Raw genomic sequence first — 15,760 nt, forward strand, 5'->3', positions numbered from 1 at the left:
CACACACTGTTTGGGGCTAAATTAAATACTATACTGCACAATGATTCCAGCTGCCAAAGAAACGTTTCAAAATAGTGATTTTCCTAAATGCATGTTGTTTTGGGATCGTGTGTATATAGTAAGCCACATACTTAGGACAAAAGGAATATTTTCTAAAGTCAACTATTTCAAGTTTCTGAATATTTTGTACATCACTTTTTATCAAATATATCGCTCCAAATCCTTCCAACCACACCTCTAGCTAATATCACAACACCAACAACAATAAACACACACAGCAACTGGTTACTTTACAAACTGCATGCTAAATCATTATTCTCAGCAATACCAAATCTCTGGTTTTTATTGAAAAGTTCTGATTGAACTTTAGCACCATGTGTCTTACAAGAAAATCATTGACTTAAAAAACATTCCACCAATATATCCACACTGTTGATAAGCAGGTCGAGACTTACAGTCAAAGGAATTCAGAAAGAAAGAGGGGTCCTTAAAACCTAGGTCTATCAAGGTTCAAGGTCAGAGATTACATCTAAACTAAGTGTCTTGGAAAGTGCTACTGTGCAGGTCTTAATGTCTAGTTAAGAACCACTAAAATAATAAGACACACAGCCTACACCTATACATAGTAGTGTTGCAGCACCCTGAAAGGATTGTTCAATCAGCTGCCAGTCTATGGATACTGTCATGGTAACATAGACCTTCCCTCCAGTATACTGTAAACTCTGGAGCAACGTCCACGACTAGAGGAATCTCAAGTCATCTCAACTGACAATGAAGACAGGATTCAGTCCATTAAAGTTCAAACTCAGACTTTGTTGCAAGAGAAAAGTAAACACTAAATCACACATGTACAGCTTTCCCAGCTGCTATTATCATAAAAACACTGGGCTTCCCAAAGAATGACATTAAATCATATCTAAACAACCTTGATATTTGTGATTTCTTTTAAAGTGTTAATGCTCAGTCGTCTGAGTAACTTACGAGAGTGAGTGTAGGGCTGCCAGAGTGAGAGCGAACAGGACTGTAGCTCCTGCTTCGCCACTGGAAGACAGCAGAGAAACCACATGAATCATGTGTTGTGATCATGTGGTAATTGCTAAAGCAAGGTCTATGATTCTACAGTGATTTTTTAGGGAATGAAGGTGTATTAGTGCCAGAGCTCCTCTCCTGGTGACGACCTCTCCCTTCACTATGACACTGTCCCCCTCCACTAGCGCTGGCCACACATGGTACACCAGAGTAAACTCAGAGTCACAGCTATGACGATACCTGACAGAGAGAGAGAAAGAGAGAGAGGGAGAGAGCAGATGAGAAGGGGAAAAAGAGAGAGGGAGAAGGGAGTGTAAATATACGACAAGGGTGACATCAAGTGGTAGGGATAGGAATGATATATATCATCTTGTTATTGTTACTTCATGAAGTCAATGGATGCAGACTGACTTGTTGTCGCTGTAGAGTTCCAGAGTTCATGAAGTCAATGGATGCAGACTGACTTGTTGTCGCTGTAGAGTTCCAGAGTTCATGAAGTCAATGGATGCAGACTGACTTGTTGTCGCTGTAGAGTTCCAGAGTTCATGAAGTCAATGGATGCAGACTGACTTGTTGTCGCTGTAGAGTTCCAGAGTTCTGGGTCGCTGGTAAAGGCCAAGTCCAGAGGAGAGTCCAGTGTCTGCATGGCGAACGCCACTCTGCATGTCTCCCTGATGAAACTGCTGATTAGGACAAAGTCCACCTACGGAGAGAAGGAAATCCGTGGGTTCACATTCATGGTGTTGATCACGTCCTGGGAGTGGGAACAACATTACAATACACTCAGACACACACCTCCTAGTAACAAACACTCAATGAACTACAGTGCATGAGACCCTATAAATTGGAATGCAAAGGTGACTGGAATTCACAGGTTTTTGTAATATGTCAGACATATCAGTAAGAGAGAAAAGTGTAAGCCATACATTAACACTGGCCTGCACATCGTAGAGGTCCAGGTTTGTGACGATATAGTCCCACCACCGACTCCTCCAGGATCTCTGGCCCCAGGTGGGAGGGAGACAGGGTCTTCCTCACACGCAGCTTGAACTGGCAGTAGGCCAGCTTGGCTGCCTGGAAGGCCTCCTGATAAGCAAAAACACACACACAATTAGAGATACTGTATGGAATAGGAGATTTACAGAGAAACCAAAACCTCAGGTCTGACATATCAAATTCACAGGTTGTACTGTCTGCAGAATTATTCCATATGTACAGGATGTCCAGATTTCATACCACCGTGGCAATGAAGATGATTCTCTGGACAATCTCCAGGTCGTCTTTGTAGCGTCTCAGCAGGCTCTGGGCCTCCAGGCGCTCAACAGCATACAGGTCACTGAATCGGGACACGAGCCGTGCGTGGCGAGATGAGTTGTTGAGCTGGGCCCGGGTGGGAGACTCACTCCTCAGGGGGCTGGAGTGGTGGCTATGTCTGGGCAGGGGGCTGGTGGAACGACTCCTCACCAACCTGACAGAGATACAAAGGGAGAGTGGAGAGGAATGTGTTCAAAATATCATTCAAAAGAGGAAAGAGGCAAGTCAAAAAAATACTGAATTTTCAGCACATTTTGGGCCATATTGTGGGAGGAGGAGATACAGTAAATGGATATTAGATTTACTGTGTATATGTGTGTCCTGCTCACCTCTCTTGCAGCATGCTCTTCTCTGCTGTGAGGAAAGACACCTCATCCCTCAGCAAACGCCCCTGACTCTCAGAGTCATCCAGAACATTCAGCTTCCTCTTATAGGTCTCCACCTGGTCACGGGCCGCACGCAATCTGACACACAGATACACACCATAATAACCTCAGAACATACACATCAATAAGCCAAAGAAGACAAATAATACTCACATGAAAATTGTACTAAACTGTATTTATTCCATTCCTTTAATTAGATTCGTGTGTATTAGGTAGTTGTTGTGGAATTGTTAGATTACATGTTAGATATTGCTGCACTGTCAGAACTAGAAGCACAAGCATTTCGCTACACTCAAACAATAACACCTGCTAACCATGTGTCCGCCAGTCTGTAAACCCATTTAACATACCAGTAAGTGAATACAACTTAGACCAGAAAGTTAGTCATACATTACCTGGTGTAGACTAATGTGATCGGATTTAAATGAGTAGGTCCATTGTATGGATCAATAGTGCAGACTTAGTGCAGACTTACTCCTGTTTGCGAGACTCCAGCTGCAGGTGAGTGGAGCACAGTGTGCACAGAGTGTCCATCTTCTGCATGTCGCTCTCATGGGTGGCAGCCAGCACCCTGATCTTCCACTCCTTCTTCACAGACTCCTGCATGAGCATTTAGCCTTGACTATCACTGTCTTAATCACAATGTGACAGAACAGAATATAATATAACAAATAACTTCATATAAAGTATTTGTATTTAACAAATAATTTTATCTCTGTACAACTATAACAGAACACAGATGATTTCACCTGAATGAGGTTGAGGCTGGTGTTGTTGGTGACAGAGGAGGTTGCCATGGGGAAGCACATCCTAAGCCATGGCAGCAGACGTGATTTGAGCACATCCACTCCTGCATAGTGACCACCTAACTCAAAAGAAAAAGAGGCATTATTAGACAATTGTTTGGTTAAGGCAAAAAGAGAGGAGTGTTTCAAGAAGCTTAGACACATACCCTCTCTAGCAGTGAGGTTGAGGATGGTGAATAGTTGTCCCTGTATCTTGGAGGTGAGCTTCACCAACTCACAGCACCTGTTCAGATTCTTGTCACAGAAGATGACCTAGGAAGGTGGCAAACTGGGTTGAGAATAATGACCCAACACAAATTGGACTTACAATTTAAAGCTAGTCCTTAACTGAAACAATAACAAAGCGGTCGCTCTGCCTCTTTTGGTAAAAAGCTGAGGGATGGGCCTGGAGAAATGTAACCCCTCTCAAATTCATAGACAGAGATATGGATGTAAGGACTATATCCATTGTATCAAAATGATAGTTTGAACCATGTTACATTTACATTGTTTACAAACATTGGAGTCAAACAAGCTTATATTTTGGGTTCTGATGGAGTTTGTCTGACAGTTGAACTAAGTACATTTTATATTGTTCATGAATCAGTGGGGCATAGGTCATTCATTTATAAGTCTAAAAATAGATGTAGCAACTAAGGATTCTAGCTTTTAATGTAATCTCAGCTGTGGGGTCAATTTAGGAGACTTTAGTGATTATCTTTATTTATCATATTGAATCCAGGATATGTGCATATAAAATGACTTATCTGTGACTTCCAGTGAGTCAAATGCCCTAGTTGTTCTCTGAAGTATGTGATCATGCATTGGTCCAATTAGGACATGCCTTTCAGGTTCCTACCAAAATGCTCGAAAGGCGTGCTCGAGACACTTGAATTCAGTCAGAAGGAATGGTTTCACGGTTGCCATGACGACTGGCGTCGATAGCAACCAAACTCCTAAATCAATGTCATCAAAACAAGTGAATCCCTTTACTATTACATTGTTACAATTCATTGCGATACAGTGTAACAAACATGCCAACATCAAATTATTGTAATATATTTGACTACATCTAATGAAGTGTGGCGTAATCAAGTAGGCTAATCAACTTATTTTAGAGACATGTTTGGATTTTTTATTTAACTAGGTAAGTCAGTTAAGAACAAATTCTTATTTACAAAGAAGGCCTACCAAAAGGCCACCTGCGGGGACGGGGTTGGGATTAAAAATAAATTGAATAAAAATATTGGACAAAACACACATCAAGACAAGAGAGACAACACTACATAAAAAGAGACCTAAGACAACAGCAACACAGGATATCACAGCATTGTAGAAACATAAAAAGAGACCTTAGACAACAACAGCATGGTAGCAGCACAAAACAGGGTACAAACATTATTGGACACAGAAAACAGCACAAATGGCAAGAAGATAGAGGCAACAATAAACCACGTAAAGCAGCCAAACTGGATAGACATTTTAAGGACGAAACAAATGATCAAGGGAAGAAAAACATTTGATTGAACCCAAGTGATTCATTCAATCAACTATGGAATTCCACACCAATATCATATTTCTTACAGACTACTATTATTTAGACAACTATTCATTTACATATAAATACCAATTGTAGCCTTATAAAGGCCTAGTTGGTTCCTTTTCAGCCAAAAGATGTAGGTAGTCCTTGTACCAGGACTCTGGTGATGTGTTCACCAGCTTCCTTAGCGAATCGGCCATGTCTGCTCCTCTCCCTAAAATCCTAAAAGGTTTAACGCTCCTGGACAACAGTGGGATTTAATATTGGGCGAGAGCCCCGGTGACAGGCGCGGGCTCCATTTGTATACCAGCTGTAAAAAATGATTGCCCTTGGCGTATTGTCCACCTTCGTTACAACCAGTGCCAAGCGCCACCTCAGTTGTGGCAACGTTTTTTTAAACTCAGAATACAGAGTGAGAATGTTTGTTAAAGCTTGCATTGTTTTCTGGTTATTCCCGAGAAAGAGGTGGATAGGATAACCCACATACAGAGGTGCTTCTATAGTTAGCTCCTTTATGATACATGTGTAGTCGGCTGTCTGTGATGTAAACGAGACCATTGTAATGTCATACTGTTACAAAGGCGTGGGTGTTGTGTCAAGCACAGTTAAAAACAGTGGAGCATAGACAAATTTCCCTAATGAATTTTAGGCCAGTAAATTACACGTATATTTTTGTCCACATAGGTAATTGTCTAAAGAAAAGAAAACTAATGAAGTGGTCATTTTAACATTTGGATAAATTATACTTTTATAACGTTAATATTATTAAACTTCAACAAGCATAACATGCTCTGTGTAATTGGTGGACAAATGGTCTGGACACTCGTCTATTCGGAAGCCCCGCCTGCAAGTTATCTATGGAAAAAATATGAATGGATGATTAATGTGGACTTTTCTATTTTAGAATCCTGCTTGCTGGCCTTTTCTATTGGCTGGTTTAGTCAGGAATGAACCATCTGTGATAAACACGGACAACTATCGGCTACAGTGATCCAGCTATGTGACATTTTGATACAAATGCCTCCAGTTTAGCATTATTTTATGTTTTTGCTCATATAATTAGTACACTGAGAAAAAACTATTAGTAAGTATTAAACCGGACCGATATATCTTATTTTATTAATTTGGATGAAGTGGTCTCCTCCACTGTCTTTCCGGACTCCGGAGCTGTCAACCACAGTCGAAAAGGGAGGGTCAATATGGCGTCTGAGCAGGTCTGTTTTCAATAGCCTAAGACATTCTTGTTTTTCTGCATTTCACATTCACGGTTTGCTTTTCAAACGTCTGGGGTTTAGATTTAAGCATCTACATCAATACGAACTATTTTGAAATGATTTATTTTAGTCGGACGTTGTAAAGCGGTTGCGGAATATACATACGGTTTTACTATTCCCAAGCCCTTTATAATGTTTTTATATGATAGGCTATCGCTCGAAATAACGGATGATTGGCGCAGTTTTCCACGGCATTGGTCAATTTAAACTGGTTGTATTATCCCAAAGCATGAAGTTATTTTTTAATCTGAGTTGAATATGGACATATTCACATTTGTTACGGGAAAATACGAGTGATTTATTTTTAGTCATTGCACACAGACAGAGAGACTCGGGTGTTTAATTGAGTGCATTCTTTAGAGCAGTCTGTCTATCCAGCGACGCCTGCGTTAACGCTAATTAAATACAATGTGGTAGTTTCAGTGTTACAATATATGGTTCTGTTTCTCTGTAGTGAGATATATATTTGTTACATTGTAACGACATGTGGTAGTTAAATACATGGTTACAATGTATCAACTAGATTAACTAGACTGCAGAGTGGAATACAATAACATGTGGTACTGTAGTTTCAGTGTGATAGCTAGAACTCTCTTCACGTTTCGTCTCACACAGTGAAGTCCATGCTTTGATTAACGGGGACCACCCAAAAAGTGGTGTGTAGATGTCACAGCATCTACACACTTTACACCTGAGCCTTTATACTGATGTTTACTGTTGTGTCTGTTGAAGGAGAGTTCCAACGGGCCTGTGAAGAGGTCTATGAGGGAGAAGGCCATCGAACGGCGGACCACCAACAAGGAGCACAACAGCAACTTTAAGGCAGGCTATGTGCCCATAGAGGAGGAGCGCCTGCACAAGACAGGCCTGAGAGGACGCAAGGGCAACATGGCTGTCTGCATCATCATCCTGCTCTTCCTGCTAGCACTCATCAACCTCATTGTGAGTGCCCAATTACACACAAACCTCCTCTGCATTATGTAATCATCCTTGTGTATCTGAATTAACTTTTAACTTAGGCTAGTAGCATGGCACCGGAGAAGATGGCTGACATTTTACGCGCTCCGAACTGATTGTGTTATTTTGTTTGGTTGATTGTAACTTATTTTTAAAAACTTATTCTGTACATAATGTTGCTGCTACTGTCTCTCATGACCGAAAAATAACTTCTGGACATCAGAACAGCGATTACTCACCACAAACTGGCAGAAGCATTTTTTCCATTTTAACGAGTACGACGAGCCAAGCATGAAGAATATACTGCTTTCCTGGGAACAGGCCCAAATCCCTGTCATTTGCGTGAAGAGAAGACTGAGAAAAAGAGGACAGAGGACGGGCTACCTTCTGAGACTTCGTAGGCGATCGAATATACCTCCACTGCCTTCCGTTCTACTAGCTAACATGCAATCATTGGAAAATAAAATCGATGACCTATGAGGAAGATTTAACTACCAATGGGACATTAAAAACAGAAATATCGATGTATATTTGTAAACAACAGCTGGTGCAGGATATCTAAGGAAGTCTCACGGTTTTGCTCGCATGAGGCAGAGTATCTCATGATAAGCTGTAGACCACACTATGTACGGAGAGAGTTTTGATCTGTATTTTTTGTAGTTGTCTACATACCACCACAGACCGATGTTGGCACTAAGACCGCACTCAATGAGCTGTATTCCGCCATAAACAAACAGGAAAACACTCATCCAGAGGCGGCTCTCCTGGTGGCGGGGACCTTAATGCAGGGAAACTTAAATCATTTTAACCAAATTTCTATCAGCATGTTAAATGTGCAACCAGAGGGGAAAAAACTCGAGACCACTTTACTCCACACACAGAGATGCGTACAAATCTCTCCCTCAGCCTCCATTTGGCAAATCTGACCATAATTCTACCCTCCTGATTCCTGCTTACAAGCAAAGAAATGTAAGCAGGAAGCAGTGTCACGTCTTAGTATTTTGTGTTTTCTTTATTTATTTGGTCAGGCCAGGGTGTGACATGGGTTATTGTGGTGTGTTTTCTGTCTTGGGGTTTTGTGGGGTGTCTAATTAGTCTATGGCTGCCTGAGGCGGTTCTCAATCAGAGTCAGGTGATTATCGTTGTCTCTGATTGGGAGCCATATTTAGGCAGCCATATTCTGTGAGTGTTTTCGTGGGTGATTGTTCCTGTCTTTGTGTTTGCACCAGATAGGGCTGTTTCGGTTTTCTTTATTTCATTTCGTTATTTTTGTAGTTTCTTTATGTATAGTTTTTCCCTCATTAAAATATCATGAATCATCATCACGCTGCATTTTGGTCCGATCCTTGTTCTACCTCTTCGTCAGGGAGGAGATAGAAGAGAGCCGTTACAAGCAGCAGTGACTCGGTCTATAACAAGGTGGGCAGATGAAGCAGATGCTAAGCTACAAGACTATTTTTCTAGCACAGACTGGAATATGTTCCGGGATTCTTCTGATGGCATTGAGGATTACACCACATCAGTCATTGGCTTCATAAATAAGTGCATCGATGACGTCATCCCCACAGTGACCATGCATACATACCCCAACCAGAAGCCATGGATTAAGGCAACATCCGCACTGAGCTAAAGGCTTGAGCTGCCGCTTTCAAGGAGCAGGACTCTAACCCGGAAGCTTATATGAAATCCCGCTATGCCCTCCGACGAACCATCAAACAGGCAAAGTATAAATACAGGACTAAGATCGAATCGTACTACAACGGCTCCGATGCTCGTCGGATGTGGCAAACCATTACAGACTACAAAGGGAAGCACAGCCGAGAGCTGCCCAGTGACACAAGCCTACCAGACGAGCTAAACTACTTCTATGCTCGCTTCGAGGCAAATAACACTGAAACATAAATGAGATCACCAGCTGTTCCCGGACGACTGTGTGATCACGCTCTCCGCAGCCGATGTGAGTAAGACCTTGAAATAGGTCAACATTCACAAGGCCGCAGGGCCAGATGGATTACCAGGACGTGTACTGTGAGCATGCGCTGACCAACTGGCAAGTGTCTTCACTGACATTTTCAACCTCTCCCTGTCAAGTCTGTAATATCAACATGTTTTAAGCATAGCACCATAGTCCCTGTGCCCAAGAACACTAAGGTAGCCTGCCTAAATGACTACTGACACAATAGCACTCACGTCTGTTGCCACGAAGTGCTTTGAAAGGCTGGTCATGGCTCATGTCAACAAAATTATCCCAGAAACCCTAGACCCAATGCAATTTGCATACCGCCCTAACAGATCCACAGATGATGCAATCTCTATTGCACTCCACACTCCCATTTCCCATCTGGACAAAAGGAACACCTATGTGAGAATGCTATTCATTGACTACAGCTCAGCGTTCAACACCATGGTGCCCTCAAAGCTCATCAATAAGCGAAGGACCCTGGGACTAAACACCTCCCTCTGCAACTGGATCCTGGACTTCCAGACGGGCCGCCCCCAGGTGGTAAGGGTAGGGAACAACACATCCGCCATGCTGATCCTCAACACAGGGGCCCCTCAGGGGTGTGTGCTCAGTCCCCTCCTGTACTCTCTGTTCTCTCATGACTGCACGGCCAGGCACGTCTCCAACACCATCATTAAGTTTGCCGTGGTAAACAGTGGTAGGCCTGATCACCGACAACGACGAGACGGCCAATAGGGAGGAGGTCAGAGAACTGTCCGTGTGTTGCCAGGACAACAACCTCTCCCTCAACATGACCCAAGATGACAGAGGAGATGATTGTGGACTACAGGAGAAAGAGGACCGAGCACACCCCCAGTCTCATCTACAGGGCTGTAGTGGAGCAGGTTGAGAGCTTCAAGTTCCTTTGTGTCCACATCACCAACAAACTAACATGGCCTAGCACACCAAGACAGTCGTGAAGAGGGCACGACAAAACCTTTTCCCCCTCAGGAGACTGAAAATATTTGGCATGGGTCCTCAGATCCTTAAAAGGTTCTACAGCTGCACCATCGAGAGCATGGTTGCATCACTGCCTGATATGGCAACTGCTCGGCCTCCGACCGCAAGGCACTACAGAGGGTAGTGCGAGTGGCCCAGTACATCTCTGGGGTCAAGCTTCCTGCCATCCAGGACCTCTATACCAGGCGATGTCAGAAGAAGGCCCTAATAATTGTCAGACTCCAGCCACCCTAGTCATAGACTGTTCTCTCTGCTCCGCACGGCAAGCGGTACCGAAGCACCAAGTCTAGGTCCAAGAGGCTTCTTAACAGCTTCTACCCCAAGCCATAAGACTCCTGAACATCTAATCAAATGGCTACCCAGACTATTTGCATTGCCCCCCCCACCCCCTCTTTTACACCGCTGCTACTCTGTTATTATCTATTTATAGTAATTTTAATACCCCTACCTAATGTACATTTTACCTCAATTACATCGACTAAATGGTACCCCCTGTATATAGTCTCGCTATTGTTATTTTACTGCTGCTCTTTAATTACTTGTTGTATTTTTTAAACTGCATTGTTGGTTAGGGGCTTGTAAGTAAGGTCTACTACACCTGTTGTATTTGGCGCATGTGACTAAGTTTTGATTTGCATGGCATCATGATAATGTTAGTTATGGTTATGTTATAACTAGTTATGATCATGACAATATTCAAATCAATATATCCAAATATCTGTACATTTTCCCAACTATCAGATCACTCTAGTGATCTGGACGGTGATACGAATCGGGCCTAGTGGTTGTGACAGTATGGAGTTTCATGAAAGTGGGCTGCTGCGTTTCAAACAGAAGGCAGACATGGGCGTGGTCCACCCACTGCACAAGAGTACTGTGGGGGGCAGGAAGGACCAGGACCTGGTTATCACCGGCAACAACAACCCGGTGAGCTCAGGCAAAACACACTCACTCAGACAAAAAACAGTCAGTTAGTCAAAACCCATTCACCTAGACAACACACACAATACACAGGCACAAACACACACGGAATAGATTCAGAACACACAAATGCATTGTTGTAACTAGTCTATACATACACAGATCCCCAATACCCAAATATAAATACATTAACCTTTTACTGCGTTGGGCTAAATCAGAGTGTTTCTTGGTAGTCTTAAGCAACTCTACTTTGAAACAAAAGTGTACACCTCAAACACATGGTTATGGGCTTAAAAATACTTAAATATCACAAAACCATTTGACATAGAAACACCAGATTTTCAGCTGAGTTTAAAAAAAAAATGTTTTAATTATTCAATTATGAAACATATGAATAACATTCCACCCATGGGGCCACTGGGTCATTTGACTGCAGAAAAGGGCTGCTCAGAATGTATGCTCTTACATGTATATGTGTTCCAGGTGGTGTTCCAGCAGGGCTCCACTAAGCTCAGTGTTGAGAAAGAGAAGACGTCCATCACCAGTGACATGGGCATATCCTTCACTGACCCCCGCACTCAGAACACCTTCTTCAGCACAGACTTTGAAAACCACGAGTTCCACCTGCCCAAAGGAGTCAAAGTACTCAATGTGAAGAAGGCCTCCACAGAAAGGGTATGTTTCAGGGTTACAGAAGCTATCTAATAAAACATGTAATTAAACCGTAGGATTGACCTTGCAGTGTGTTACTGTAGTTCAAATACATTCTAGAATCTGTTCCTGTCATTGATGAACATATTGAAAATTCCCAGAAAAAGTGAAGACTCTCTTTCAGATCACTAGCAACGCTTCCTCTGACCTGTCCATCAAAGGGGACAGCAAGGCCATAATCCGTGGCAACGAGGGGGTCTTCATCATGGGCAAGACAGTGGAGTTCAGGATGGGAGGGGACATCGAGCTCAGAGCTGTGAGTGTCACCCCTCACCAAATTTGTAATACATGTATACAAGTTGAAAGTCTATGGTGTAGTAGTGTATTCCATTAACAAATATGGTTAACAAGGTATTTCCCTTTGCAGGAGAACAGTATTATTTTGAACGGATCTGTGATGGTGAGCGTCACTCGCATGCCTAACCCCCCAGTGGGGGCCAATGTGTATTTTGACGAGGGTCTGTTGAGGTACAAGCTGTGTATGTGTGCAGACGGCACTCTGTTCCGTGTCCAGGTGAAGTATCAGAACATGGGCTGCCAGACCTCAGACAACCCATGTGGAAAGGCCCACTAAAGAGACTGGAACACAAACTGATGTTACACCATCCATCCTCTCCAACAATCAACAGATGGTCTGGCCAACCAGTGTTGAAATACCATAGAATGGTGTACAGTGCATACTCTTTATGCATTCAAAATGTAGCACACCCAGAAACACACTCTTTTTTTATGGTGGTATTTTTGTTTATCTGCATATTCACCTGGCCAAATATATCTAAATAAGTGCTAAAGTATTATCATTGTTTTTTTCTGACTATATGAAGTAACAGAAGCAGCACTTTACCAAGCCATCCAGTATTACCAGTATTCTGGGTATTACCAGTATTCTGGATATTACCAGTATTACCAGTATTGTGGATATTACCAGTATTGTGGGTATTACCAGTATTACCAGTATTGTGGGTATTACCAGTATTCTGGATATTTCTATTAATCATGACATTTGACATTTATATTTCTGCTGGCAGCTGTTTGTGACTCAAATACAAGTCACCCTGCATTAGGCATCAGCCACTGATCACATAGTGTGGGACACTATATTTATTTATTGATTATGGTTAATTAAGGAGTTATGAGTTGGAGTTAGCGGGATATGTGCGAAATAGGAAAGTTAATTTTAGCCATTCAGTATTGCTGATTGCAGGAGATAATCTGTGCTTGTTTAAAGGTCTAGTGTAGATTTTCATGAGTTGACTCTCTGTTAGGAGAATTCTAACAGAATCTCTCAGCATTCTACATTGCTATCTACATCTGCCTTCTCATCCTATACGTGCCAAACACTGTCTCTGTGTCTTCACAAAGTAAGAGATTAGAGTGTCTTTAGTTATGATGCCAAATTAAATTAATTTCCATGTGTCTATAATATATTGCCTAATGTTCAGAAAAAGGAATATACACTATATATACAAAAGTATGTGGACACCCCTTTAAATGAGTGGATTTGGCTATTTCAGCTACACCTGTTGCTGACAGGTGTATAAAATCAAGCACACAGCCATGCAATTTCCATAGACAAACATTGGCAGTAGAATGGCCTTACTGAAGAGCTCAGTGACTTTCAACATGGCACCGTCATAGGATGCCACCTTTCCAACAAGTCAGTTAGTCAAATTCCTGCTCTGCTAGAGCTTCCCCGGTCAACTGTAAAAGTGCTGTTATTGTGAAATGGAAACATCTAGGAGCAACAACGGCTCAGCTGCGAAGTGGTAGGCCACACAAGCTCAGAACGGGACCGCAGAGTGCTGAAGCACTTAAAAAACGTCCGTCCTCGGTTGCAACACTCACTATCAAGTTCCAAACTGCCTCTGGAAGCAACATCAGCACAATAACTGTTATTTGGGAGCTTCATGAAATGGGTTTCCAGCCCACAAGCACACAAGACTAAGATCACCATGCACAATGCCAAGCGTCGGTTGGAGTGGTGTAAACGTACCGCCATTGGACTTTGGAACAGTGGAAACGTGTTCTCTGGAGTGATTGAATCATACTTCACCATCTGGCAGTCCGACTGATGAATCTGGGTTTGGTGGACGCTAGGAGAACGCTACCTGCCCGTCTGTATAGTGCCAACTGTACAGTTTGGTGGAGGAGGAATAATGGTCTGGTGCTGTTTTTCATGGTTCGGGCTAGGCCCCTTGGTTCCAGTGAAGGGAAATCTTAACGCTACAGCATACAATGACATACTAGACAATTGTTTACTTCCAATTAAGTGTAAACAGTTTGGGCAAGGCCATTTCCTGTTTCAGCATGACAATGCCCCCATGCACAAAGCGAGGTCCATACAGAAATTGTTTGTCAAGATCGGTGTGGAAGAACTTGACTGGCCTGCACAAAATCCTGACCTCAACCCCATCAAACATCTTTGGGATTAATTGGAACGCCGTCTGTAAGCCAGACCTAATCGCCAGTGCCTGACCTCTCTAATGGCCTGGTGGCTGAATGGAAGCAAGTCCCCGAAGCAATTTTCCACCATCTAGTGGAAAGCCTCCCTCAAGAGTGGAGGCTGTTATGGCAGCAAAGGGGGACCAACTCCATATTAATGCCCATGATTTTGGAATGAGATGTTCGACGAGCAGGTTTCCACATACTTTTGGTCATGTAGTGTACTTGCACTAAGATACACTACAGATTAATGCAGTCAGCTGTTTTTTTCTTCTTTTTCTGTGGTATTCATGAAGCTTTTGTTTGTTTCAATTATATTTTGTCAACATGGGTTTGAAACATACTATTGAGTGATTTTGTGCAATATAACATGAAGTGGCAATACTATAAGGGTGATGTTTATCTATTTTGAGCTCATTGGCATTTGTCTAACATGCTTAAATTGTGTATTAAATTATTTCTACGGTAACAATGTGCTTGGAGAAATGTGATCATCTCATGCAGCAATATGGACTCCATGCTTTAATAGATGTAGCAATTCATTGTTTTCCAATGGAACCTTGAGAATGAGCTTCTGGAAAATATCAATGATTTAACTTATGTTTGTTTAAATAAAGGGATATTCTGTGTTTGGAAAGCCCTGTAATCTGTATTGCTTCTTGTCTCTTGTCTCTTGCAGTTTTATTTTCACATTTGAAAACTGCCCTATTTGTACCATATCCCACAATGCCCACTTGGAAGTGTCAATGCATTTACAATGTACTAGCTATATTCTACGTCTACTACATTTACAGTGTACTAGCTATATTCTACATCTACTACATTTACAGTGTACTAGCTATATTCTACGTCTACTAAATTTACAGTGTACTAGCTATATTCTACATTTACAGTGTACTAGCTATATTCTACATCTACTACATTTACAGTGTACTAGCTATATTCTACATCTACTACATTTACAGTGTACTAGCTATATTATACATCTACTACATTTACAGTGTACTAGCTATATTCTACGTCTACTACATTTACAGTGTACTAGCTATATTCTACATCTACTACATTTACAGTGTACTAGCTATATTCTACGTCTACTAAATTTAGTGTACTAGCTATATTCTACGTCTACTACATTTACAGTGTACTAGCTATATTCTACGTCTACTACATTTACAGTGTACTAGCTATATTCTACGTCTACTACATTTTACACAGTAAAAGGGCACAATAACCAAGATTACTTTTACAGCATGAAATCTGTTCCGATCCAGTTATTTATCAATCAATAATAAATCCAAGCTATGGCCTAGTTGTTCTTTTCATTAGTTTCTGGCAGCACAGTTAACTGTGAAAGACAAGAAAACAACGTCCTGGTGAGACATTAACCACGCCATGTGAATGATTGAGGGAATCAGCATAACGTTTATGCCATTTTT

The 15,760-nt window shown here is 42.0% G+C and overlaps 1 protein-coding gene and 1 pseudogene across 1 annotated transcript; one reads left to right on the forward strand and one right to left on the reverse strand.

Moving 5' to 3' along the window:
* Positions 1–1,210: 1,210 nt before the first annotated feature.
* LOC123997219 lies at positions 1,211–13,444 on the reverse strand (annotated as a pseudogene).
* sgcb (sarcoglycan, beta (dystrophin-associated glycoprotein)) lies at positions 6,103–13,455 on the forward strand. The gene is made up of 6 exons (XM_046302573.1): positions 6,103–6,268; positions 7,061–7,270; positions 10,989–11,174; positions 11,652–11,843; positions 12,004–12,135; positions 12,247–13,455. Exons 1-6 carry the CDS (start codon positions 6,254–6,256, stop codon positions 12,451–12,453), a joined length of 942 nt encoding a protein of 313 aa, XP_046158529.1. The 5' UTR covers positions 6,103–6,253; the 3' UTR covers positions 12,454–13,455.
* Positions 13,456–15,760: the final 2,305 nt, after the last annotated feature.

This window comes from Oncorhynchus gorbuscha, linkage group LG15 (assembly GCF_021184085.1).
Source record: "Oncorhynchus gorbuscha isolate QuinsamMale2020 ecotype Even-year linkage group LG15, OgorEven_v1.0, whole genome shotgun sequence".
Taxonomy (NCBI): domain Eukaryota; kingdom Metazoa; phylum Chordata; class Actinopteri; order Salmoniformes; family Salmonidae; genus Oncorhynchus; species Oncorhynchus gorbuscha.